The 27,459-nt window shown below is 43.7% G+C and overlaps 3 protein-coding genes and 2 long non-coding RNA genes across 6 annotated transcripts; 3 read left to right on the top strand and 2 right to left on the bottom strand.

The window, feature by feature from the left end:
* Positions 1-246: 246 nt before the first annotated feature.
* On the bottom strand, positions 247-9,347 carry LOC119123244 (sodium-dependent neutral amino acid transporter SLC6A17-like). 2 transcript variants are annotated; one of them, XM_037252175.1, is made up of 12 exons: positions 9,137-9,332; positions 6,559-6,987; positions 5,759-5,916; positions 4,801-4,927; positions 4,443-4,624; positions 4,253-4,363; positions 3,900-4,141; positions 3,615-3,807; positions 3,344-3,536; positions 3,096-3,255; positions 2,829-2,991; positions 247-2,688 (listed from the first exon to the last, which is right to left on the bottom strand). In XM_037252175.1, the coding sequence occupies exons 2-12, from the start codon at positions 6,839-6,841 to the stop codon at positions 2,293-2,295; spliced, it is 2,208 nt and encodes a 735-aa protein (XP_037108070.1). In that variant the 5' UTR covers positions 6,842-6,987; positions 9,137-9,332; the 3' UTR covers positions 247-2,292. The 2 variants fall into 2 exon arrangements, with proteins under 2 accessions (XP_037108070.1, XP_037108071.1); XM_037252176.1 differs by lacking the exon at positions 247-2,688 and having other exon boundaries at positions 2,901-2,991; positions 3,071-3,255; positions 9,137-9,347.
* LOC119123245 lies at positions 4,267-5,504 on the top strand. Its single transcript, XR_005098019.1, has 4 exons — positions 4,267-4,365; positions 4,451-4,583; positions 4,828-4,948; positions 5,344-5,504. It is a non-coding gene; the product is annotated as an uncharacterized LOC119123245 (long non-coding RNA).
* On the top strand, positions 6,672-13,418 carry LOC119123246. The gene is made up of 3 exons (XR_005098020.1): positions 6,672-6,772; positions 8,333-8,412; positions 11,841-13,418. It is a non-coding gene; the product is annotated as an uncharacterized LOC119123246 (long non-coding RNA).
* A 545-nt stretch (positions 13,419-13,963) lies between these two features.
* Positions 13,964-19,197, top strand: LOC119123568 (RNA-binding protein 15-like). The gene is made up of 2 exons (XM_037252768.1): positions 13,964-18,043; positions 18,456-19,197. Exon 1 carries the CDS (start codon positions 14,120-14,122, stop codon positions 16,514-16,516), a length of 2,397 nt encoding a protein of 798 aa, XP_037108663.1. The 5' UTR covers positions 13,964-14,119; the 3' UTR covers positions 16,517-18,043; positions 18,456-19,197.
* A 611-nt stretch (positions 19,198-19,808) lies between these two features.
* LOC119123569 (amphoterin-induced protein 1-like) lies at positions 19,809-23,763 on the bottom strand. Its single transcript, XM_037252769.1, has 2 exons — positions 23,623-23,763; positions 19,809-23,274 (listed from the first exon to the last, which is right to left on the bottom strand). The coding sequence occupies exon 2, from the start codon at positions 23,234-23,236 to the stop codon at positions 21,767-21,769; it is 1,470 nt and encodes a 489-aa protein (XP_037108664.1). The 5' UTR covers positions 23,237-23,274; positions 23,623-23,763; the 3' UTR covers positions 19,809-21,766.
* Between the last annotated feature and the right edge of the window lie 3,696 nt (positions 23,764-27,459).

The following is a 27,459-nucleotide window of genomic DNA, read 5'->3' as shown; positions in this document are numbered from 1 at the left end:
TTTAACAGATAAATATGAGCCTACTCTCAACATTTGTCATAGCCGATGAAGACCTGGTCCCATCCAAACACCTCAAAAAAGGTTTTGCTGTGACCCACAAGTGGAAGGAAGTAAGAAGTACATCCACCCCTGACCAGGTAGAGATTGCCCCCACTTATTAGGAAATAGAGCAGAAATTATGTTTGAGTAGTAAAAAGTCTTTACTGTGCTTTACTTCATACAAAAATAAAGCGACATGACATTAAATGATCCTTAAGCAATATTATTATATTTATTAATATTTTTAGTGAAACCACACTTTCTTTGTACAGAAATGTTCATCATAACACAATCATCATCACTGAGGAGAATGTAACTTAGGAGACGTGTGCTCAGCAAGTCCCTGCACTCGCAGGGAATCTTATATAAAGTGCACAAAAACACACACTGGAGCATATGTAGGTTAAAGATGGCAATTTAGCTGTAATTTAGATATATATATATATATATATTTCCCCCCTAAGCCACATTTATTCAGCAGTTTTTTTTATTGCTTGTGCACATATGAGGACAACATAAAACACTAACAGGTTTCTAGGTCCTTGTGTATTCCTAACATTCATTATTCTATAATGCAACACTTCGCAATAAATGGTGATCTGATGCGTCCCGTGATAAAATTAATATTTTCAACAAAATGGTTACATGTCAGTATTTACATTATTGCAAACACATTGCCATCTGTTTTCCCCCCACACTTGCAATGAGAAGCAAAAAAAAGTTTTTTTTAAAGCCACACAAATGTGCCTCATGAGACTATCTTCACTATAACCACAACAATGGAAGAGAAACAATGGATGGAGCAAGTAAATACAATCATTGCCTTCGTTGGATCTTGACGAGATGGAAAAAATATAGTTGGGCCTGACTGTGACACTTTCACCAGCCAACAACAACGCAAACTACAAAATAGTCTTTAAATGTACAATTAAGGTGAAAATATACATCGTCTATCAGATAAATCTACTTTTGCCGCAAATATACAGGAATATAAATATAATCCTTTTAATAATAGACCAGCTTTAAATATTATGAGTTAAGAAAATAAAGATATCTGTAACAGAAGATTTAATTAGCTTTTTTCTTTTTACAATCATCAACAATGCAGTGTGTACAGAAATTAAATAACCATTCCAGCTTGACATGTTTGTGCTACTTGGTGACGAATGTATTACGTATACACCAGATTTAAGTTGTCGCTTGAAGTGTAGTAATTTGTGTGCATTGATCAAGTTTTTGAAAACGTATAGAATATCATCTACGGTGACTGCTGTAGTGTGTCTGCGCAGAGCATTAATTGTGCACGTACTGAATATACAGTGCTCAGCAATTAGGCTCAGTAATTTATTGTGCCTCATAGTTGGATTAAAAGACAAAATCAGTGCTTTGAGGGTGTCATTCGTGCATTTTAGTGTGCGGGAAAACTGTGCTTTTTGAGCACTGTATATTTGAACATTCACATTTCAAGTGTTTTGCTGTGTGCTTGTAATTCTTTGGTGTGTATAAAATAGAATCAATGAATTCTGACTATGATGATGTGTAATGGATTATACAACACATTATATTACAGTAGGTCCCCAACTCCACATTGAACAATAGACTGGACACAGGAGTGTGATATGAAATACTGTAGTTCATCATATAGCAGCCTCTACTTTAATAGACACTCCATTTGAATGCGGAATTTGTCATCTGCAATTATATGCTCTTCCGCTAGATGGCGATTATCTTCTATAGCTTTGTGCAATTTACAATTTTTGTTTTAACAGGGACCAAATTTCACACTTGATGAAGTTGTTGATCGATACAAGCTCATCATTAATTATGTATAGACTTGTTTTTGTTTGCTGATGTGCCTTGAAAGTTCTCAAATGTACAATATGTGCTTGGCCACTATTTGAGGAAGTACAATAAATATGAGTACAGTACAGTAGTTTATGATACACAAGAGCTTTGCAAATATATCCATTTATTTTCATCTGTTCAGAGGTGCTATGACATACGCACACACTGACGTCACTGCAGTGATAACCTCGACTGTGTTGCAACAAAGCCAGCCTTTGTCTAGGGGCTGTTTGCCTCGGTACTAGTGAGTGGTGCTTCATTGATGTCCGAGGTTCCTTGTGCTAAGGCAAAGGAAATTATGATGTTAGGTGCATGGATTCAGTGATTTGCAGCTATATAAATGTGTTTTTACGGTGGGCAGTGGTAGGGACTCTTGCCCCCCTGACGGTAAACTGGACTAGTGATGATTCAGTCTGACTCAGGTGTGGTAGGAGTTGTCGGTGTGGTCGGGCTGATAGCGGCATTTTGGTAACCCGTTCCATAGCAGCTTTTAGGAGATAAGGAGTTGGGGTCCAGCGGTTTGTTTCCACCGGGAGCCAGGTAGGCTTTACGCGCCGCCAGTGAGCCAGGCACTTGGCCAGGTTTGGTGCCGAGTATGAACCTGGACTCGTTTTGCTCTTCCAGGTTGGAGATATCCTTCATCATGCTCTTCCGGTAGGACACGGAAAGCTTGTTGGAGCCGTCTGACATCAGGTTGAAGTGACGGGCGATGAAGACGATGGGGAGGGGAAGCATGGCTACCACTATGAGAGCAAAGCACATGACCAATGCCCATGTGGGGTAACTCTCGAAGCGCTCCTGGGCCTACGCACACACATGGATGGACACAGCGATGAGTCATTACCAGGTTTGGTAGAAGCATTACAATTTAAATGTATCCACACCTCTGTTCAAATTCCGTGATTTTATGTAAAACAATGTGTAGAAAAAAAACCATGGCTGACCAATTCTTGCACCCACGCGTTGTATCCAGGCGGGCTGATCGCCATTTCTACGACAGAGGCCGAGATGAGCACAATGAGGCAGATCGGGGAGACGTACTTCCATAAGTAGAAGTAGATGATGTTAGGCCGGAATCCCAACATGTCTTCCAAATCCTGCATGAATCTGCCAGCAACAGAGGAGCAGAAACATTAAACGGTATATGCGGGATCCTGCCTCTGTAAACAATCCCCCACTCACCTACCTACACTCATCTGCAGTTGTTGTACCTTTTAGTGCCATAAATCCAAGCCACCGACACATTTTCCAGAATGACCACCACAGTGAGAGGCAGGCCGGCGGAATAGTCGTCAAACATGGTGACAAAGTAATTCCCTGAGCGCTGAACAAAAAGCAGGCCGCACAGGAAGGCCACAATGCAGCAACACACTGGAGAGGTGAGACAAAAAAAAAAAAAAGGTTGGAAAGAACTCAAAGTTGGATCACTTGTATCTCAAGCTACCACTGTGTTGTTCACCTGTAAAAAGCTCCTTTTGGACCTTGTAGGTGTCGAGGACAGGCGTGGTGATTCCGGTCATGGTGCCGATCATGCTTCCCAGTCCGAGGTTGATGAGCATGAAGAAGAACATGACGGACCAGAACGGCGAAGCGGGGAAATGGGTCATGGCCTCCGTGAAAGCGATGAAAGCCAAACCGGTGCCTTGAACCGCCTGCATAGAAGAAGGTCAAGAGGGTGAGTCAAAGACAGAACCTGCTGTGGAAGCACATCAGGACCAGTTCTGGCTCACTTTGTTGAGCTCGTCCTCCAGGAGGCAAGGATCCAGACCCAGCTGGGAGAAGCTGTCCTCTTTCACCGTCTTGATGACCTGATACATCTCGGCGTAATCAGAGGTGGTGAGGTGAGAGAAATTGACGTGCGGCGGGATCAGATCGTGACTCAGAACATTTGAGTTGAGGTATCCGACAATCTTCTCAGCGTTGCTATAAAGACAAACATGGAAATATATGATATTGTGTGAGTGACCACACATTTTGACTTCCTGGAGGAGAAAGGAAAAAGTTCCCGAACGTACTCTATGACGCATTTCTCGTTCATGATGTTGGCCTTGAAGCCCAGTACGGCAAACACCACCAGCGTGGCCAGTATGGACGTGAGAAAGTTGATGACGGATACGAGCACGGCGTCAAAGTGGCAGTTGTTGTCTATTTTATTGTAGCTGGAGAACGCGATCACTCCTCCGAAGCCCAGACCTAAAGCGAAGAACACTTGGGTGGCTGCCTCTCTCCACACCTGGGGCTCCAGCATCTTCTCCAACTGGGAGACATGACAATATCATTTAGCATTTGGCAATTTTGAATGTGAAAAGGCATTTGTAGTAAATGTTTTTGTCCTACGCAACATTTGATGCAGTTCCCGTGGGCTCACCTTTGGAGTGAACATGTGCGCGATGCCATCCACAGATCCCTTCAGCATCAACCCTCTAACCAGGAAGCAGAAGAGCACCACGTAGGGGAAAAGAGAGCTGAAGTACATCACCTGTGAGACACATAAAACACACGATGCAGTGTTTTGCAGTCGTAACATAACAATGTCCCTCCCATCTCCTCTATCCGACCTTCCCAGAAGAGGCAATCCCTCTAATGACGGCGAGGCAGACGATGATCCAGGCGGCCAGCAGAGATAAAGTCATTTTCACATTGAGGCCACCGCTCTCTGCGATAGTGCTGGTCGTGTTCAGGGTCTGGCGGTACCAGAAGTAAGTGGTGGCCGAACTCTTCTCACACTCCGGCTCCACGACTGAATTGTGAAAGCAAAATTTTTGTTTTTAATTTAGAGAGGCCTAGTTTAAAATTCAACAGATCTTCAAAATATTACATTCTTGTGATGGTATGGTGTTGTGGGTCAAATCCAAGCTCCTTCTGCGTGAAGTTTTCATGTTCTCAAGAAATTGGATGTAATGTAGAGTAACTCACTCGCAAGCGTTCCATTCTTCCTGATAGGACAGTCACTCCATGGCAGAGGATACTGGAAGGACTGGAAGAAGTAGAAGATGCTCCAGCCTATAATCACGTTATAGTAGAGCCCCACAAAGCCACACACCTAGATGGGCAGAAAGAAAAGGTATGAATTTTTCTATTGTGACTGGGAAAAATCCAGTGTGGTGTGGGGTGTAAATCTGAAGACTCGTTAGACTCAGTGTTAGTAATTTTGCCAATGCCAGAATTACAGAAAAGGTGATTTGCGCCGTTGTGAGTAGGAACACACATAATGATGACATCCATGTCCATAAGGCAAAGAATTCTGTCTGCATAACACCAAATTGTCATTCCACCGGGAATATCTTTGCACGAAAATCACTATATACCAGTGTATTTGCATTGGGCGGCGGCCGATGAAAATAGAAGCCGCGCTGCATTGATCTGCAGCGATGCAGGCACAATGAGCCTCATGTTGCTGCCAGTTGTGTCGTGTTGAAGGGAAGCATGAATAATTAAAGTGTTCTCTTTTCAACTTAGATACTCTCAGAGATATTTTTAGCTTCATCTGCGCTAGCCGTGTGACTCGACAGGAAGGCTCCCTTTCATTGCCAAGCACGTCAATACCTCCCATGTACTCAGGAGGTGGAGGCGGGTTGTTGCGGTGAGGGAGTAACTTCATCCTGCGTGCATAGTTATGCATCCACAATTATGCAGCCTTTTTGACTACAGTACAGTGGTGCCGTTTTTTTGTAAAGGACAAAGTGTGTACAGCACTGTATACCTTTCTATATGTGTTGCTCCACCGTTTGTGTTTAAATATCCATTGCTTCCAAAAAATACAACTATCAATGCTAATCGTAGCATCTCAATAGCGTTTTACATTGATTTTACAGAGGCTCCAGTTTCCCGCAAACCGTATGAAGAAAATAATGGATGGGCGTGGTTGTAGTACCATCAAACTAGACATCCCGATCCCGCCCAGACGTGGGCACACATAGTTCCACACCCCGATACTCCCGCGTCGGATCTTCTGACCCACTGCGAGCTCCAGGAAGAAGAGTGGGATGCCGATGACAAGCAGGAGAATGAAGTACGGGACGAGATAAGCCCCTGAAAAACATAATCTTTTTGACTTACATGGATGGAATAAGACACGCATCTTAATAAAGCCGATTTACAGATGGTATTTTACCCGCACGACATGACAGGCATCTTTCTAAAACGAGATATATATACCAAAATCCCCCGCCTCAATTAGTCTTTCAATCTGTAGTCTAAATGTGTCCCTTTGCAAGCTTAATCCTCTGAGCTAAAATCAGGATGGGCAAAAACTGACTCATCATCCGGAATGTAACCACTTATGAACCGCATCCAAAATAGCAACCGTATACTCACATGAGGTGGATGGATGAAAGGATGGAGAAGTGAGGAAGGATGAGGAGGTGAGAGAAAAAAAGGAAGCATAAGAAGATGAAAGGCGAAATAGAGAGGAGTTAAATAGTGTTGCAAGTGAAAAGAAAAGAAAGGGAGGGGTAGATATGAATGAAAGATTTGATGCATTTGAAATTAACCATGAAACCTCATAAATGTATATATTTGACCATGATGAGGAAAAAGTACATTTTCTGCTATAATTGTTTTTTTTTTGTTTTTTTAATTTAATTCATGAAAAATGTTTTTTTTAATTTTTAGTTACTTTGTTAGTTTTTGTTCATTACTAAGCTTACTTAGTCAATCCACCATCCGACTCACCTCCTCCATTCTTTTGGCACAGGTAGGGGAAGCGCCACACGTTCCCCAGGCCCACGGAGAAGCCCACCTGCGCCAGGATGTACTGCAGCTTGCTGTTCCAAGCTGGGCGGCCATCATTTTCCGGCAACTCTATCTGCGGCGCTTTCTTCCCGGGCGCGGCGCCGACGTTCAGCGAGCTGTTCTTGTAATCCACCGGCTCCTCGTGCGCGAGCAGGTCAGCCACCGACTCTGTGACATGCTCTTGGCTTTGTTCGCGCTGCGTCACCTTGCTGTTTTTAGGCATCGGGGAGGCCGAGGGTCGGGAGGGGGAGTCGGGGAGGAGACTGGTGGGAATTGGAAGAAGTGACGGCTTGAAAAGCTTTTAGGGTGGAGATGGAGGGAGATGCTAAAAATTGATAGAAGCTCTTGTGCTTTGGTTAGGCCTCAGTCCTGCAATTGAAAAGACAGAATACGTCAACTAACAACCACAAAAAAATCGAAACTTTAATAACACGACGATATGAAAAAAAATTGACACGTGTTCAAAAGTACTTCAAAGCTTCCTTCTCCTGCTTGTGATCCATAAATAAGGCTTTAAGTAGTCACCTCTGTGCTTTGTGAGTAACTCAAACATGTCATCATGAAGAAACAGCAACTCAGTCTGCATTTCATGGCTCTTACCAAAATTTCCACTCGTGCAAATTGAAAATTTAATTTCCCTTTTCTGCGAGCTTAACTTTAGTGAAGCTTCCCTCCCACCCGCTATAAATCCCCTAATCCCCTCAAGCCAAGTAGACGTCCCTCTCCGCTCGCTCACCCACCCATCTAACAGGGAGATTCTGCCACATCCCAAACTAATGGAGCACAGGAACACGACATTTTGGATGGACAGCCTTCATGTGCCTTGCTTATGTTGCATCGTATTTCACAAGCCCCGCCCCCAAAGTCCTAATGGTCCATCTCTGGATACCAGAAAGCAACATCATCAGATCCAAGTTAAAATTCATCTCACACTACAAGTTCCTTCGTGCTTCTGTACCGCTCAGTTTTTAATGCTCATTTATTTCATCCCAACATCTGCATGCATGACTCGTCTGCATGTCAACATGAACCTCTGATGTAATAATCCACAGCCATTCACAGGTCTGCGTAATCCGACATGCATTAACCGGAAAGCCTTCATCCTGATTTGTCATTCAATCTCGCGTGACGGCACACGAGACATGTACAGGCCGCGACATCCCAGATGAAAACATCAACTTTGCCATCCAATAATCCACATGATGACCCCCAGTTGATGGTCTGACGAAGTAAATTTGTTTACCGTGGCAGGAAAATGACTTCTGTCGCCCTTTTTAGTGTGCTATCAAAATGTTAATTACCCTATCAGTCATCCTGTCCTCTGAACACCTGACAGATGTTATCATATTTTGATCCACCTTTTATGGATTGGGTGCGATATAATACAGACACACACTAACAAGAGTTTCACGACTGACTCGGTAAAATACAGCAACAGGTTTTTTTTGCTGCAAAGGATAAAGAATATGTATCTGAGTATTTTTGTATTGTCTGTCGTCATGTGGTGCTCCACCGTTTGTTCGGTTATAATTGCTTACACAATTCATTAGCCCATCTATGGTGTTTAGAATTGTTTGTTAGCATAAAGCTGAACGATTAAGGCAAGGCTATGCTATGACTGTATTTTAAGACTGTATCTTAAAGACAGACTGGAATTTTATATCGTTTCACTGTACATTACAGCTATTGTCTTCTTTTTACTCTTGTGTGGCAGCACGATGAAGTTGACTCACCATTAATAAGCATCAGCTGCACTTCCTCAAATGTTACACGTCCTCTACATGTCATTAAACGGTGAGTAAGTTTCTTTTATTATTATTATGTTAAAATGATCTTGTGGGAATACATAGTCTCTATTATCATTACTATTTTGTGGCAAATACTTTTTAAATATGAACAAAACAGATCTCAAACAACATCCCGGACTGTTTGACCTTGAAGGTTCTTCTGTAACACATTTAGACTTTTTTTTTAGCACAATTTGGAAAGAGTGTGACAGTCATCAGTTTTTAAGTGATATTTGGTGATTTGGGAAGAGTTTCAAGCATTTTTTTAAAAGACAATGATACGGGACAGTGACACTTCCCTTGTCATAAAAATCAATAGTCTCTCATCAATAATTCACTTATCAGTCTAGCTTACATTCTATCTCGAGCAAGGTCACAGGCACAGACCAATTAAGAACATGTCGGAGAGGACACCACATGTATGAACACAAACTACATAGTAAGTCTGCTGAAAGCACCCACCCTCAAACTTGAACCAAATAATTGAAAGAATCCTTTTTAATTTAATTAGAATAAATACAACTCATGATAAACTGCTGCACCACCTTGTCAAGCATCTGCTTGCTTCATTAATAAATGCACGAAACACCAAGCCCTTTTCCCCCTTTACAAAACAAATATCCAAAATGACATTTTTTTTTCAAATCTGAAACACAACTTTTACTTAATCCATCAGAAAATGATTTTTACGCTTTTGTGCTGATGGGTGCCATTGAGTAAAACAAGCTTACCGTTAGTCGTTTGGCGAGGTTGGAAATATCCACGCATTTGTAGAAACTGCCAAAAGAGAGGAGCATGGGTAGCACATCCACTGTGTGCGCCTTTGAGTGGGGCGGGTGGATGACTGAGGAGAGGGGAGGGGGAGGGGAAGGGGACAGGGGCGGGATGCAGCATCACGCGCGGTGGGACAAAGCCGCGCTGTGACGCACACAATTTACGTGCATTGTCCCCACAAATGACTAACGATTACCTGCCATTCATTTGTGCTTGGATGGAGACGATTCAATACTTAGCGGGAGGAAGTGTCTGTTTGGGGAGGGGGGGTTGTCAAGGTCATCACTCCTACTTGAGGACGTGATGGAGTGACGCAGGCTTCGTCTTGTACGTACGCGATATGATCTGGTTTTGTTGGTAGAAATGAGTATGTCAGTTTCTCACATGCAATAGTGGAATCACAAAAACATGACAAATATATCATTAGAACATCAATTTGCTACTTCCTCCCACAATACAAAAACATGTTAGGTTCATCAAAAACTCAAAATTATATTCAAATGTGAGTGTGTAGTTGTTTGCGTACATGTGCGCTGGGATTGGCTAGCGACCAGTCCAGGGCTTGAGTGGACTGGTCGCCAATCCATGGCAGGGCACATGTAGACAAACAACCATTCACTCTTGCATTCATGGACAACGGACAAAAAAACACCTTCTGAACTTGGATGCATGTTTCGTGGATTATGGGAGGAACAGCTGAGATTCAAACCCAGAACCTCTGAACTGTGAGGCGAACGTGACAATCATGCTATGTACCTCAATGCAAATCTATTTTTTCCATTTTCAATCCACTCCAAAATTGCTATGCGCTGTCCTTCAGTTGTCATCTGTCCCATCATGGTCCTGTAATATTTCAATCTCACCAATGAGTGATCAATCATGCCTTATCGTCTCTTTTTTTAATACTCCCTCTCAGATGATCATCATAGTAAATAGGTTGTGTGTTATTTTCTCGCATCAATTTTCTGCAACCATTTTGTCTTCACCTTGTAGGTCTTTTTTTCTGTAGAGATGCAAGACAGCAGCGGACAGCGACCATAAATCATGCACCATCCTTAAAAAAAAAAAAACCTCTCCCGACACTAAGACAGAGAGAACACGCCCCGTTCAAATACCTTGACCGCCAGCCACCATTTTTCATGTGGGAAATGGGCTGCAAAAATTAAATAACATTTACAACTCAATTAAACAAAAAATCTAAAACGTAAGCATCCTTAATAACATGCTTTCACACATTCTCAGGTTATTGATATCTGATATCTGTTTCTACCTCTTGCCCTAACTTGGTGACACCTTCTTCAGGCTGACTTCTGGGAACAGTTGCCACAGCAACACTGAGGTCATATGACACTCATCGCTCTGCATCACTTCATATGAGGAGAGGAAAATAAAATAAAAAAAGATTCCTTTCGGGTGCAGCCTGCATAGCAAGGAAGCTAACCTGATTAGTATACAAGTCCTGTATTATTTGATTGTAATGGTCTTTTGTCCGCCACCAGCATGAGCACAATTTCCGCCATGTTTGTGTTATCAGACCAATTTTTAACTTCTCGCCTTGAGAAAGCAATGCTAACCCCTTGCCCACTGTGCCACTCCCACTTTTGATATTCATAAGGCCCAATTGGATTTTAAATACATAATTAATGATCGCAAGTTGACATTTAGTGCATAAACTGTCCATCTGAGTCAACGTGTAAGAAAAGGTCAGTCGTCTTGGTCAACTGATTTCAAGTGTTTTCATTATGTTGAACGTTGGTCGGGTAGTAGCTCATTTGCCTCAACGTTGAGAAGTTTCAGCTTTGAATCTCATCTCGTCCTTCAATGTGGAGTTTGTGAATATACACGTGGACATGCACTGTAAAAGAATTACCGTCATGAGATGAGAGCTCCTAAAAGACTTTACTTAACCATTGATCCATGTCCAACAATGCTTCCATCTGCTTACTACGTCTTCTCTGTCGCCAGCCATCCATCTCCATTCAATTATCGGTTGATCCCTTCATCCTTAAAAGGCACCTTTCAGCAAGAGGCTAAACTACTGAATGGATGGAACTCAAACATCATGAAACCTTAGACACTAGTCCAGACTTTATCTCTGAACACAGCAAGAACGTTATTTAACCACGTTTAATATTGTCACATTTTAATGATGCGTTTTATTTTCCTCCGATCCAATCTCCTGGAGGGACAATCTTGAGTTGCGATTCTCTCTCCCTCTGGCCCGTTCTCGGCGGGGTGACGTCAGCACTCCTTCTCTGCTATACCGTTCACCTTGGGCTGCCATGTGATGCTCTTTTTTTTTTCTTCCTGAGTTTTCCCTCACGCCCACTTCCACTCACGTGAGCGTTCTGCATCTGCACCACCACATCCGCCCAGTACTTTTCCTTCACTCCGGTCTCATTTAAATTCCTCCCTCCCTCCATCCTTGCTGTTTCTCCTCTTGTGTTTGCACTGTCTGGGTCAGTCTCAGCTGCTAAAAATAAGCCTCAAGCCTGGGCTGTGCGATTATCACATATCAGATCCGGAATCCTCTGTATGAACACTGACACAAACATAATAACAGGAATGATTTTGCACAGATAACTGATTTGGTATATTCTTTACCTTTCTTTACCAGCAGTCTTTCTCATACCAGCGTGGTTTTTAATTTTTTTTTTTTAGCCATAAAGGGCATGCTGCTACTGGGCAGGTGTTCAAACCAGGAAGAAAGTGTGTCAGGTCCTGTCATGACACACTGCAGTGCCCCACCAAAGCTCGCCGCAGGAAGATGTCACGTGCCCTCAAACAGGTTTTTACTACTGCACAAGTAGAATGACTCATTTGTGATGATCTGTTTTTACAGTGTTGTGAAGGGATTTTAATTATGCACATTTTGTTTACTGAGTAATGCCTAGTTACGTTCACAGCCTCTCACCCAAAGTCATCTACGACCTTTAAGAGGAAGTTAACTCTAACATGTTCTTTACAATATGTTCCAGAGGAGTCTAAATACAGCATTGGGATTAATGTTGCACGCCCTTTATTATCCATCTGGCGGCTGCCATTTTGCCACTTTCTCAGAGCTCGCATAACAACCAACCACGCCAACCTGGTAAGATAAAGTATCTGGGCTGACAAAACACCCCCAAGATATTTCGTCTTGATTTGATATTTGAGTTATACGTTACTTTTTGCTAGGTACAGTTTTACATTTTCTCCAACACTTACTTTCACTGTTTTCCGAGTGAATGATGTGCGTGTTTGCGATATACTTGGGCATATTTTAATGCTGGTGGCAGATTGCATCTCCCACAACATGTGACCATCCATAGAGGAACTTCACCAGATGGTCTCTCAAAGAGGGGCCAGCCCAGGCCAGCACACAGGGCTGAGGCCAAAGCTGCTGTCCCCATTTTTTTGGACACTATAATCCCTTGAAACGATCTCGTCGCAAATGATAGTGAAGGGTCTTCTTAGTGATGCAACAAGTAACTGGGTCAGATTGATCCCACAAAAAGAAATTTAATTAAAAAAACAAACATTTATAATGTGTGGGCGTTTATTAAGAATAAAAATAATTTATTAATAACACCATGAATATTTCTCACTATGCTGCGCTGCAAGCTGTAATCCTTGTGTGGGCGTGCCCTACATACATGCCTTAACATTTTAACCCCTTAAGAATCACAATTAAACGAACGCATCAGTAATTATGCAAGTGGCCTCGAAGCATATTGCAAAGTAAAACTGCTAACATGAAGTTTATTCAAAATGAGTAACAGGCAAACAAAAAGTGATGTCACTGAATTTGTTTTTGCACGTTTATCCAGATCAGGATTAAAACAAGAAAGTGCCTCAGAACTGTGTACATATAGTTTCCATCTATCTGTGAGTTAAATATTTTTTGAAAATGTGGTGCCAGTTCAAAAAATTAAAAAATTGACCAATTAAAAAGATTTTTTAAGGCAAAGTGAAAACGGTACTACAGTCAGCTATCATTTAGGTTTGGGTCTGAGTTATAAAGAGTTGCTGCGCTCTAGTGGTAATTGTGTTCGCAACAGCAACCAATGAGCTTGCTCAGGAGTTTAGAAACAAAATACTACTAATTGATGGGGCAAAACTACATAAAAATAATTTCTCAGTGTCTAAGGAAATGCAATTTTTTTTTGGTGTGATTTTGGAGAGAACTTGAGAAAATGTTTTTTTTTTTGCCATTTTTTAAAATAAATTAAACATTTGGTGTTCAACTTAAATTTCGAATAAATTGCTTTATTTAAATAAGCTACAATAAATTTAAATAATTCAAAGTAATTGGTCAAATATTTCATTTGTGAATAAATGTACATTTTTACATGTGATTTGCTTGTTTTATTAATGAACCAAACTATTTACTTGTTTTACATGCAAATCTCAATATTATTTTTCCTTTTTACCTCATCTACGAATGACCTGCCCATCCGACTGTTTCAAAAGTCTAATGTGGCATTTTTACAAGAAAGTTTGCCCATTCCAGGGCGAGACAGATCCCCCCCCCCCCCCCATTTCAAACAAAGTGTGTTGTGCATTTAGGCAAATAAATATTGCCCGTGCTACCTAGCTGCTAAATTGTTGAAAGCCTTAAACGTTATAAAGAAAGTAGTAACGTGTGCTTCGTGTCACAATCGTTATCTTCGAACCATTTTCTAACATCCTTTCATGGCGAAGCCGGAGCCGCACCCTTGTTTGTGATAGGCTGACGCACTTCCTCTTGGTTTGATCGACGACCCTATCAAGCCAATCAGATCGCTCCACAAACACAAAGGCGTGACTTCCGGTACAGTCGTAAAGTATTCCAACATGGCGCCCGTGTGTCTCGAGTGAGGAGCCTCCTTCGGCCTAGTTTCAAGTTGGGAAAGTTGAGTTGAATTTCTGGTAGGAGGACGCCGTTTTGTGGTTCACCACGTGTATACTGGCGTTTGGAAATGAAGGAGAAAGACCGCTCGCCGGCGAGGAAACGCTCACGGGTGCCAGATGACGCCAAAGAGCGCAGAGGAAGTCTCCCTAGCAGGAGGACCGGAGAGCTGCTAAGCGTCGCCAGCAACAACGGCAACAGCTACGTCCCCTGCGGCGCCTCGTCCAGGAGAAGCTTACCCGGTGACAAAAGAGACAATTACTCGGACATTCGGGCCGGTAATGGCTATGACTACGGGGCTCCGCACGGTGGCGCTGTCCTTGCTTCACGCAGCGACCCGCGATCTCCCGAAAGTGAGTACAAGACTCTTAAAATCAGCGAGCTGGGTTCGCAGCTCAACGACGAGGACATAGAAGACGGCCTGTTCCACGAGTTTAAGAAATTTGGAAACGTGAGTGTGAAAATGAGTCGGGAAAACGATGAGAGGGTAGCCTTCGTCAACTTCCGGAAGCCTGACGACGCCCGGGCGGCCAAGCATGCTCGCGGCCGACTGGTGCTCTTCGACCGGCCCCTCAAAGTCGATGTGGTGTACATGAACCGGCGGAGGAGCCGCTCTCCGCTTTCTAAAGACAGCTTCCCACCAGGGCATAGACACGTTCCCCCCACCAGACAGCTCTCCCCCACAGGTTTGGGCTACAAAGACTTCCGGTTGCAGCAAATGGCGCTCGGCCCCCTCCCTCCTCCTCCCCTGCCTCACCTCACAGAAGTGGAAAGAGATGCATATTATTCCCTGTACGACGGCAGGAATCACGCCGCATTCCTTCCAGAATTCCACAACGACAACTCGTCCGATGACGACCAGAGGGCAAACAGGACGTTGTTTCTCGGCAACCTGGACATCGGCCTGACCGAGAGCGACCTGCGGCGAGCGTTCGACCGCTTTGGTGCTATAACTGAAGTGGACATTAAACGAGCAGCGCGTGGCCAGAGCACCACATTCGGATTTGTCAAGTTTGAAAATCTCGACATGGCCCATAGAGCTAAAGTGGCCATGTCGGGTAAAGTGCTGGGCCACCACCAAGTTAAAATCGGATATGGCAAACCGACGCCCACTACCAGGCTGTGGGTGGGAGGCCTCGGCCCGTGGATTTCCCTTGCCGCCCTGGCCAAAGAGTTTGACCGCTTTGGCACCATCAGGACTATAGACTACAGGAAAGGTGAGGCGTGGGCGTACGTTCAGTACGAGAGCCTGGATGCCGCTCAGGCGGCGTGCACGCACATGCGAGGCTTCCCTCTCGGCGGTCCTGATAGGAGGCTCCGGGTGGACTTTGCTGACACCGAACACCACTACAAGCAGCAGCAGCAGCAGTACACGCAACCCCCTTTGCCGCTCCCACACTTTGAATTGGTCCGTCCGCCGTTCGATCACCGCTTCGCTGACTTGATGAGGGAGCGTTCACCCCTGCTGCCGCCGCCTCGCTTCCGGGAGCGGGATCCCTCCTCCCCTGCCGAATGGTCTGGCTTTGGAGTCCACGAAAGAATGCGAGGCTCCGGTTTCCCACCCGTGGCTCACCTGGAGAGACATTCCCGTGAGCACTGGCCGGTTGACCGGGAGTGGGAGTTACAAAGAGGAGATGCAAGCCGCCGGAGACGACACTTGGAGCACGGGTGGCGTCCGGATCCCTCGCCTGACAATAACGGCGTGCCGCGTGCCGGCAGCCCCGCCGACCGCAGTCCCGCAGAAGGAGGCGGCGATAGTGACGGCGAACGACCTTCTCGGCCCGGTCGAGCCTCCCCAACTAAAGAGCGGCCAAACAGTCAGGATAGGAGACGGAGAACTCTTAGCCCGACCGCGGCTGCCTCATCCTCCGAGAAGGAGCGCAAACGCAAACCCGGCGACAAACCCAAGAGCCCGGCGGGGAAGGAGGACGCCTCGGAGCGTGCGTCCGCCCAGAAGCTGAGTCGGGTGTGGCGAGGTGTCCTCCTCTTGAAGAACAGCAGCTTCCCCACCGTGCTGCACTTGCTCGATGGCGACGCGGTGGTGGTCTCCAGACTCCTTGCCGACGGCCCCAAAGGCAGCCAAGCTGCGCAACTGAAAATCAGCCAGCGCCTGCGGATGGACCAGCCCAAGCTGGAAGAGGTCTCCCGTCGCATCAAGGCCGCCGGACCGAGCGGCTACTCCGTCCTCCTCGCCATGCCGGGCAAATCGGATGACGACGCGGCTGCGGACAGCAAAGACTCGACGGAGCGCCCGCTGAAGAACCTGGTGTCTTACCTGAAGCAGAAGGAGGCGGCCGGCATCGTCAGCCTCCCCGTGGGGGGTGCCCGCAACAAGGAGCACAGCGGCGTGCTTCACGCTTTCCCTCCATGTGAGTTCTCGATGCAGTTTATGGATGAGTCTGCAAAAGCTCTTGCTAAATCAGATCATGACTACATGGTGATGGTGATTATTAGAGGAGCATCATGAGGAAAAAAAAACAACAACTAAAGTTTCACCACTGCGTCAGTGTGCTTTGTCGATGAGGTTACCTAAACTGTGTCTCGTGCGAATTTCTATGAACAAATGTAAACCGGTAATTTAACGTGAAACTTGTTAAGTTGCTCCTTTTGTCGTTAAATGACAAATCTAACTTGAGTACAAAGGGTTCGGGGGTGAATCCTACAGAGAAAGTCTTAATCATTGTTTTTCCTTTTTTAAGTCAACCCCCACAAAAATGTGACAATACCCGAGTGTTACTTTTGATGCCTTAGCTCTTTTTGGAGACACGTCACAGTAGTAGTATGTGCAACAAGTAGTCAATCCCCAATAGACAATTGCAGGAATGCTTCCACTCGTTTTTTTTTATTTGCTAGATATTGTGACATAGCATGTTTATGAACTTATCTCATCATTTACTTTCATTACTGCCTAATTCACAAATGTCCTCATAAGATTCAACAATCAAAATCAACAGTGATAGTATGAACATGTTCTCTTTAGCTTTGCAACATGTCAGAATTTCTTTTTACATTTGAGGTCAAAACTACCTAAAAAAAAAAAAAAGACATAATCAAGGTTGTCATTTTTTGTGTGTAATTAGCAACAAAGTGTGTAAGGTAAAAAAAAACCAAAAAAAAAACCCTCAAGAATGTGTGATTGAAACAATTTACTTTGTTGGCTGCAACGGACTCAACTGATGAATCAAAGTGGGGGATGAAGCGCCCAGCTCTGCTCCCTCTGAACGGGACTTGTCATTGTTGCTCTCCATGTCTCCTTTTATTGTTTTCGAAATGGAACATGTGTGTGCAGTGTACTGAGGATATCTGCACACGCACACGGAGAGCGGCCGCGCTCATGGGGAGTAAACAAAGTGCACTTCGCAGATTGTGTCTCAATAAATTTGCTCATTCGTGGGAACCTCAAGGAAAGACTACCTTTGTGACCTTTTCTGTTCTCGGATTTGTCTATCCAGCTCCAAAGCCTCACGGGGGCTTTGACGGCGGGAAGTTTCCCAGCAACCAGGAGAGGAAGTGTTGAGTTCCCAGGAAAACCAACCACTGTGTTGTGTGTTGAATACAATTGATTGACCTCTTTTCAAAGCGCTTTCCAGTCCATCTGCACGGCCTTTTGTGGGCCTCGGGTCTCAACGGGACCACCGGCGCAGATGCCCCGGTTCGACACGGAGGGCTGTTTATTCGCGTTGTCGCGTTCTCGCATGGAGAACCCTCGTGTGAAGGCGACAGTTGACACAACTTGTCTACGTCAAAGAGCAGCGCTGCCTGTCTCTGACATTAACTGGAATGGAACAAAAGCATCCATGTAACTTTATTACTTGGGTGATGAGTTACATAATCTTCCTTTTGCAAAGTAGTCCAATGACATTGAGGAAAAGCTCAAGAGCAGGACCTCAGACATGGCTCGTCCCTCATCTTCAACACGTGGGACCAGACTGACTTCACAGGGACTCGAGAGTTCCGGCTGCTGTGAGTTGATGCATCCACTTCAGTTCTGCAGGTAAATATGGACTGTATACACTCGCCATTTTTAGCATACCCAAATTGCTCGAGTCATTTTGGATTGTTTTTGAAAGAAGCAGCCCAGTTCAACCTTTGCACATTTGCATGACCTGGATAATTAATGTCCTTGTTATGGGTACTTGAGATCCACGATGAATGGAATTCAAAAAATGGAAGTTTTTATTACTTTGTTGTAGTTCATTGAGCTTTGTCATTTTTCCTGGGCCTAATCAACTTCAGCAGTAATCACCTCATTATGGCTAAAATGTCAGATTTTGAAAATATACACATTTCGTGCCAATTCATCCAAACAGTCGCAAAATTTAGTACAGGTTGGTAAATGTTTGAGGGACTAACATGGAGCAGTAGCACTTTTTGTGAAGTTAATCTGCTGTTTCTCCTCTACACAGGTTCACACGTGCATCGCCCATTCTAAAGCTGCAGCCGGGTTTTGGGACCTCACGACTGCTGCGGAGACCCGACAGAAACCATTAGCAGAGGTAAGCCAACCGCTGGAGAGTTGACCTCGTTTTGCTGTTGTCTTCATCCCTTTTCAGTGAGTGAGCGAGCGCAAGACACGATTAAGATGAACAGATGAGATAACATCAGCAGAGCACTTAAGGTAAGTGGAGTTTGGTGTCATAGATACGTGATCCTGCAATGGGAAAGAGTGAAATCATGGATCTGGTTTTCAGCCTCCACATGCAGTATATTATTTAAGGAATCACAAAAAAAAACTGCAGAACCAGAGTCCAACAGCAGGCCACTCATTAAAACTAGTTACCAGCTTGCGGTGGGCCCAACAGTTTAGCTATTGATGATGATGCATCTTGTGGTTTTTATGATGGAAATCAGTACCACCTCATTTCTAGTGAGGTAATTTGACTCCTCGTGCAGTTTTTGTAACATTAGACCTGCCTCTTGTATTGAATCTGATTCGATTCTGGAGTACACTCAGCTCTTAATAGTAAAGAAACTTTACTCGTGGATTTACATAAGCTTCGGTGGATTTCATTCTGGAGGGCATAATTGTTTTACTGGTGATTCAGTATTGATGTACAACGTAAAAATGTGTAAATTACTATCGTGTGTATATTTGTTCTGCAACTGATTTGTTAATAAAGTCAGTTGTTGCTGAGGAAGAAATGATCACATCATGCTGCGTTTTCTTGTGGGTTAACTTAAAATGATATTTTCACAAGATGGTGGATGTTGAGGGGGAAAAACATGTTTGATCATGTGACCAAATAGCCCATGAGATTGGTTGCTGACCTTTGTCGGAGATCTGCAGTGTAGTTTCCACTAAACTGTCTCCAGTCCAAACAAATTCCTTTTTAGGCCACCCTAGTTGAGACAAATTCTCCAAATATTTATGATTCATCTTCATGGTATGGGGTGGCGTACTCCCTAGAGCACTGCGTATTGAATAAACCACCGAATCTGAAATGTCAATGTCATTGGAATCCTCTAAGCTCCCAAGTGTAGACTTGGATGCATTTAGAGGTGGTCGCCGCTAGGCGGCAGCACACTCACACTCTTGTGTACTTTTGATGTGAGAGTCTTAGGAGGGGCTTTGGGGAAAGGATGAGTCACCCTATTTCAAATTTCAGGACTTTCAAACACAACAACGCTTTCATTATTCATAGACTACATGTGCCAGTTTGACACTTAATGCAGTCTCTGCCTCTCTCTTGTGTCTCTAAGTGAGTTACTGTCCTCATTTTTTTTATTGATCTGAATTATTATTTTTTTCAGCCACATGATCGACTGTGGTGAACAGCTACTGTGTGTTGTGAGTAAACATGGTAACATGAGAAGCGCAGACCGCTTCAATCATTAAGGGTGACGTTTCACACTCAATTAAAATTTGCCGCACCGGCCCCTTATATTGTCACGGTTTATTGGTAGAAGGCAAAAGACCCCAAAGGAGAAGGTACTAGATTACTATGTGAGGGAGGATCATGTGATTTACACTTCAAATAAGACAGCGCACGGGATAGAACATGGACACAAGGATACTTGACATTTTGCACTCCATCCATCTCCGTGATCTCCCGTTTCACTCTCAAGTCATCAAGACGGTCTGTATTAGTGTAATACAGTAACATGAGCCAGAAGGCGTCTCTGCCACTTAGCAGATTGAAGTCTGATATACACACACACACGTCAGGTCAGCTTTGCTGTGTAACATGATGCTTATAGGTCGTGTTTTGAAATTCTCTGCAAATCTGTCATCGGGCTTACGGCATTCCCAGTTGGGACATAGAGACGAAATCTCCTTTCTAATTCATGTCTTGAGGTAAATATGTGTTTTTTTTGTCCACATAATGAAAACAATATAAACAGTATATGGATGGATTAGATAACATTAATATGAAAGAACAGTAATCATTTCATTCCTTGAAATTTTTTTTGATTCCAGAGTTATAATGTCGAGAAGAAAATACACAGTGGAGTAGGTCTGAAGTGGGAGTGAACACTGAACGGCAATAATGTTCTGAGATAAAACACCACAGTGCTGAGCTCTTCCACAGAAATATTGCCAGTGACCTCTTAAATATTCGATGTGCTACTCACCAAGCCTGCCCCCTGCCACTGCTTCTATTTATACGAGCCGCCATAGAACCTCTAGCCTTAGCCACAAGGTCGCATAATATCGCAGGCATTAAATCAGCATTAAAGTGAGAGACGATGATGTCATCTTTTTAGCAGGTAGCATTTCATGGCTTTAGTAAAACAAGGAATACAGATCCTCCGTATTGGTTACTTGCATCATTTATGTTGTCTTTAGTCTTGTATAATTGATGCATCATAACATGAACAACAACTTTTACACAACATTTACATTCAGGAAATATATTTATGCCTCTTTGCTACATTATAATGAGGGACCATTCAAGTTTAAAAATAAGCACCATGAGGGTTGAAATGCTACTAAAGGGCCACACTGGGAAAAGTACGTACAGTAAGTTGTAATGTTACGACGACAATGTTGTAAAAATAAGCCATGTGCCTAAACCTAAAATCAACAGTGTGAGATGAGGATCCACGATGGTTTTATATTCTCATTGTGTATATTTGTTTTTCCTTTTCAGTGTGATCCTTACGGCAAGTGCAAGTAAGGCAAATTAATCAAAAGAAAAGAAAAAAACATTCAATCCTATAAATTTTCCCATGTGACAATTGTTGTTCGACCATATTTACTGTATATGTACTTTGTAGCTAGATATATTTGCTATTATTACTCTTTAATGGTAAAGTTCTTTGAGTCATGACATTATTTATGTCAGGTTTTACTTATCTGTTGTCCGCTCTATTGTTGTCTGATGTGACGCTTGCTGCTTGTGTGTTGACCGCGCTAATGTTTTTGTGGCCATCTGGTTTACTCAGGGTTGGGCAGTAATGGCTAGAACCTTTCAGGTCCTTCCATTTGTGTCCCCTGAGCAAAGAAAGCTTCCTGGATACCAACCACTAAGAGATTGGATACATTGCCGAGAATATTCAGTAGAATCCCTCTTGCACTATGAACAAACTGGTAGAGAACATAAAATGAATTTTTTGTGCATTTTGTACGATTTTTTTGTTTGTTTTGCCGCCTACCAGAGATATCTGTGCCACCCCTCAAAGAAAAAAAAAAGAAAAAAAAATTCTAGCTCCGCCAGTGACTGGTAACCATCAATCACAAGCATGCATAGCAGTTTTTCCACTCCCTCAAACACTTTTACACCATCATGGGGGTGTCTGAGCTCACAGAGCTAACAGATGCCTTCCTCTTCTTGTTCCCCACCTTCCAAACTTCTTCACCTTTTGGGTTCAACCCGTTCTGCTCTAACAAGTCCTTGGTGTCAAATGAGGAGTCTTTATCGCCCTCATTCCCTCGTTCCGGTCCAGTCTCTTGATGGCTTTGGGCGTTGCTGACGTTGGAGGAGTGGAGGCTGCCTGTCGGGTCATTTTTCTCCAGTTCCTGACCTGGACAACAGGCGCAGCGGCAAGGTGTGAGGTAGAGGTAGATGAAAACCATCACAATGCTGATAAGGCATGCTATGAGGGTGGTGTATGCAGTCTTCAGGTTCTCCAAGCCGGGGATCATGGTTGAGTTAAAAACCACCACGGTGATGTTAATCGTCTCGTTAAGGGCGTCTCCGATGGCGTAGCAGGTGTACACGCCCGAGTCGTCTTCCCTCAAAGGTCCGAGCTGAAGGTTTCCGTCCGGAAGTATCCTTGTGCTTTTGTTTGCTGAAGATACCAGGATGTTCCCTGGCAAGGCCCAGGTCTTTACCATGTCTTTCTGCTTGGTGTCACAGTCCAACACCACAACCTGCTCCAGATACGCTTCTCTATCCGTTAGCTTGACCTCGCTGCAGTTCAAATAAGCTTTGTCCAGGTCAAGGGTGAGCACTTTTCGTTTGGGCTGACCCGCAAGGATACAAGTGTGCTCATCCTTAAAGTCCACGACCGAGCTGAGATCTTTGAGTTGCCAGTGTGCAACCACGTCGAAAAGATCACAACTGCACGGCAGGGGGTTGTTGTGGAAGTACAGGCCGTTTTTGATCCACGCGGGCAGAGCTCGAAGCTCGAGTAACGTCAGCGCTTTGATCCGGTTGGACGAGACATCCAGCAGTGTGAGGGTCTCCATGCGGCTTCGCTCCTTCACCAGCTCCAAGGGGAAGCGCGAGATGAGATTCTGGCTCAGGTAGAGCTTCTGCAGGTTGGCCAGTCCCGAGAAAGCGGCGAAACGTTCAATCTGCGAAATGCTGTTCTTATAAAGCAGCAGCACCTCCAAGTTCTCCAGCGGCTCGAACATGTTTTCATCCAGCTGGCGGAGCTGGTTGGCAGATAAGTCCAGGTAACGCAGCTTTGTCACGTGCACAAACGCCGCCGAAGAGAGGAAGGAGAGACCGTTGTGGCTGAGGAGCAGCGTGTGGAGTCGACTCAGGACGGGCGTCCACTCCGCCCGCAGTCTGCCGATGGAGTTGAAGCTGAGGTCCAGCACCGTTGTGTATTTGGGAAGGCGGGTAGGGGGGTTGGTGAGATTCCCTTTTGAGCAGCTGATGATGTTGCTTGCGCACACGCACAGATTTTGGCAGTCCAGCGGGCTTCCTATCAACTGTCCACTGGCGTGAAGCGACCAAAGCAGAGGCCCAACAAGAAGAAAGATGCTCCTCCGATGAGGTATGTCCAGTCTCCCCATTGTGTCAGCAGTCTTCACAGTGGAGGAGAGTCTTGGACCTGTGGAGATAATCCAGTTTTTGATTTTTGAGTTGAACTTCTAATTCAGGACTTGTGTACACACTTTGACATAATAACAAGCAAACTTCAAGAATCCATTACTGATATACGCACTAGAATCTCATTTCAATTAACGTTATAAAATGCACCAACTTTCCAATCTGTCCTCCACTGTCCCTCATGTAGATATGGTAATAAATAATGGATTTTAATATTAAATGCAGTCGGCCCAAAAGTTCTGGAGCCGAACAAAAATCAGCATTTTTTTTTTTTTAAATTCTAATTTAACGTTTATCTTACTCTTTTTTTTTTTTTTTTTTACCAGAAGAAAGGAAAAAACATGTTTACCATGTGGTTGCTCCTTGCAACACGCAGAGTCCTGGGTCCAATATCCCGCGAGGCGCTCCTGAACAGGATCGGCCGGTGTCTTTCTTTCTTTCTTTCTTTCTTTCTTTCTGTCCCCGACAGCCACTACATCACAACAAACGAGTGAGTAGCACGGCGCGACGGGCAACCTGTCCGCAGTCCTCGAGTGCTGAAGAGCGAAGGCACCATGTGATGGATACAGTTGTTGCAATGGGTCGGTGTCACGTACGTCATTGCTCAATTCTTGCTCTCTCTCTCTCTCTCTCTCTCTCTCTCTCTCTCTCTCTCTCTCTCTCTCTCTCTCCCACGTAGCATGCGTAGTTAATTTCAGACAAAACCTTGCGATTTCATCTAATGCACTTTTTTATTGTACTTATTGCTCTACTAATATAGCGGGTGCAGAGAGGTTAAGTTCGGTCCCTGTTGTAATTTATTTATGGGCGCAGTATTTATTCCACATCATCAGGTTGTTGTTTTTTTAGCTGATACGTTGTGATTATGCGACAGACGAGACGAGAATTTAAAAACTAGACCTGCGGTCATCAACTTGAGCGACGTGCAAAGGCACACTTAATATATAACAAATTTATTTAAAAAAAACTTTAATTAATTTCATTATATGTCCTTATTAGTAATTAATTATATTCATGTGACGACACTGATGACGTTAACGATTTCTCATAATCATTTTGAAATATACGATGTAGATATTAATCTGTAACACTAAGTATATAAACTTCTCTTACTCGAATTTTCTATGCAATTGGAACAGAGCTTTGTCATAAACCGAGGAACCTCGTAATCTTTTTTTCAGCGAGTATCAGCTCTGCAAGGGGGAGGAATTGATTACTGGACTGCTTGGTGCAGTTTTCTTAAAAGCAAAAAAAAAAATCGAAAACGGGGGGGTGGCGGCTTAATGGTTTGGCATTGCCCTTACATTGCAGGCAATGATGTCAGTGTCATGATGAAGACCTTCCCTTTAGCCCACCTTGTTACTGTGGTGAAGGACAGGCCGGATGTGCGCGTGTGTGTGTGTGCACTGCAGTAGTTTTTGCTGGACGTGATGTGCATACAGCTGTGTGGGGTGAATCATTTTGTTTGCAATGGAAATTGGCTTCTCCGGGGATTTTACATGTTACATAAACTTGTCAGAACTGTGATCTAGTGGTCAGCACATACTTGCATCTGAAAAATGTGGGGTCAAATCTGGGATCTGGCCTTGGAATTAGCATGTACCAGTTAGGGGTTAATGTTAGGGTTAGCCCCATTAGTGTGTTAGCTCTTTCACCCAATCTGGATGACTATTTCCAGCATTTTTATGAGTGAAGGCAGATTTCTTGGCTGGGACCTGTCCATTGGAGCTCATTAGCTTGCGCAAGTATAAACGTGAATACACAACCTTGACCGGCGTTATCACCTTAACAACTCAAACTCATGTGACATGGAAAGGCTTGTTAAAGTGCTATGAGGTTGATATGAAAGGCCAATATTGGAGCTATTTAAGCCCATCGCCATCTTGAACCAGAGTGGTTGTTAATGTGACAGCGTAAACGCTTGAATGACTGCCGACGCCGAAAGCCCCGAGATAATTAGAATGGAGGAAAGTCTCCAGTGTTGAATGGAATGCAAGATGGAGCGAGGGAGTCTTTAAACGGAGTAGGCAACTGAATACATTTAATCCATACATTACATATCTGTTAGAATTTGCAAACATTATTTTGTATCTATAGTTTGAAGATGGACTGCAGTGTGTCCTACTGCATAGCTGAGTTGATTTAGTCAGCAGCTTTGCAGAAGGACATTACGCCCGTCAGGAGATTTATGCTCCTCTCCTGAATTATAAACGAGTTGGTCCGAGTGGGGTAAAGTAAAACCAAACAAGGTTGTGTTGATTGCCACTGTTGTCAAACATCTTTTTGCCACTCACTCATAGAGTGTTTTGCACCATTTTGGCAGGTGTTTTTAAATATTTATAATATTAGCGACATCTCTGTGGATAATGCAGTAAACGACTACAACCACAATTTTTACCTCTCTGACAACATTGATCATCTTAAACACACGTGAATAATGGGACACTTTACATATTTTGTCATAGAATTAAGATAACAACACTGCATTTCTGTTCTGTACAGTACAGCGCTTAATGCGCAATATAGAGGAAACACTGCCCCCTTGTGGCGCATTTAGGGAGGCTTGCTGTTTTTTGTTTTCGTACTGCTCTACTGAACATTTTTATTTCAGGTGCCTTTCGTGTCCTTCAAGCTCACCTTACAGAATTGTGTGATATAAAATACAGAATAATATAAATAATAAAAATGTAAAGCCGTTCATTAAAGTAGTATTAATCACAAAACAAAAATACAAATATAATTTGAATGATTATAGCCAAATCAATCACAAATAACAATATTAAAAGATTTCATTGTCATATGCATCAAGTTATTAGCAATAAAAATAATTGTTTTGAAAATAATAGTGATAATAATAATAACTAAATAATGTGCCAAGTCTGCAGGTGTGAAATTTGAATGCAAGTGTAATGATGTGTGACGATTAAATTCAATTAATTTTAAATCTGAATTATGGTTATGGTTTCAGACAAGGGTTAGTGTTTTGACAGGGTTTCAAATTAGGGTTAGGATTTGAAATAAGGGTTTGCAATTAGGGTTTCACAGTAGGGTTTCAAACTAGGCTGTTTTAAAGTAAGGTTTCAAATTAGGGTGACATGCATGGGGACCATAATCTGATCACTAGGGCAACACATTTATCACTTTTTGAATTGTTTCGCTGCATTACAAACCTTCAACATTGCGAGTCTCCAAGGAAACATTCATTGCTCTACGCCAGGGGTCATCAGTTCCAATCATTGAGGTCTGGTGTCCTGCAGGTTTTATAGGTCTCGCTGCTGTGGCAAACCTGATTCAAATGATCAGGATCGTGATCCAGCTTCTGCAGACCTTGCTGATTATCTGATCATTTGACACTAGTGCGTTGCACCAGGGAGACATAAAACATGCAGGACACCTGACCCCGAGGACCGGAATCGGTGAGCTCTGTTCTATGCTTTATCCCCAGCAACTTCAATACGTTTACATTCTAACTGACTTTAACACATAACACGCCTCCTGCTCCTGTGTATAGCTATCACATGCTCCTGTGTGCGTGTATCACATTAACCAAATTATCCACACAAGAAGCTTTTTTCCCCCCTTTTAGTGATGCTATCAAACAATATGCAGGTCACTATGATCCCACTCAGGGCACATTTGCCGCTTCGGGCCTGATTGTTTGTTTGTGTAGGCGTCAATAAATCCGTTTGGGTAAATGCAGTGGCATGAGCTCACGCATGACTGCAGCTGATATCGGTGCTCGTTGTGATTGGCAGTGGCGGCACTCTGGGCTTGGAGTGGCGTCATTTTGCTATTTCTGAGTGTGATGGTGGAGTCTATTTTCACGGTTGCTACGGAAACCATTGTATTTGTGGTGGCAATGATAGGTGATGCCAGCCGAGTGAGGATTCTGCTATTTTTGTCATGAGTCAACAGTGCACGCTTCACACTCGCTCACGTCCGACACACAGAACACACACACACACACATTTGTGCTTGGTCAAATTAAATAATTTGCACATGTCACTGATATTCAATTAATAGTACTGGTCTGAGGCAGTGGTGGCCCAGTGCAGTGATTCCAAACCATCATAGAAAATTGTAATTCATACTTAATTGAGCTAAAAAGAGTGGTCCCAGGAAACATATTTTGGGAGGGGCTACTATGTAGAATAAAGTGTAATTGCACATCCACTACACTAGATGG

The sequence above is a fragment of the Syngnathus acus genome, chromosome 5, assembly GCF_901709675.1.
Source record: "Syngnathus acus chromosome 5, fSynAcu1.2, whole genome shotgun sequence".
NCBI classification, from domain to species: Eukaryota; Metazoa; Chordata; class Actinopteri; order Syngnathiformes; family Syngnathidae; genus Syngnathus; species Syngnathus acus.
The sequence above is the reverse complement of the archived record's forward strand: the minus strand, read 5'-3'. Positions and strand labels throughout refer to the sequence as shown.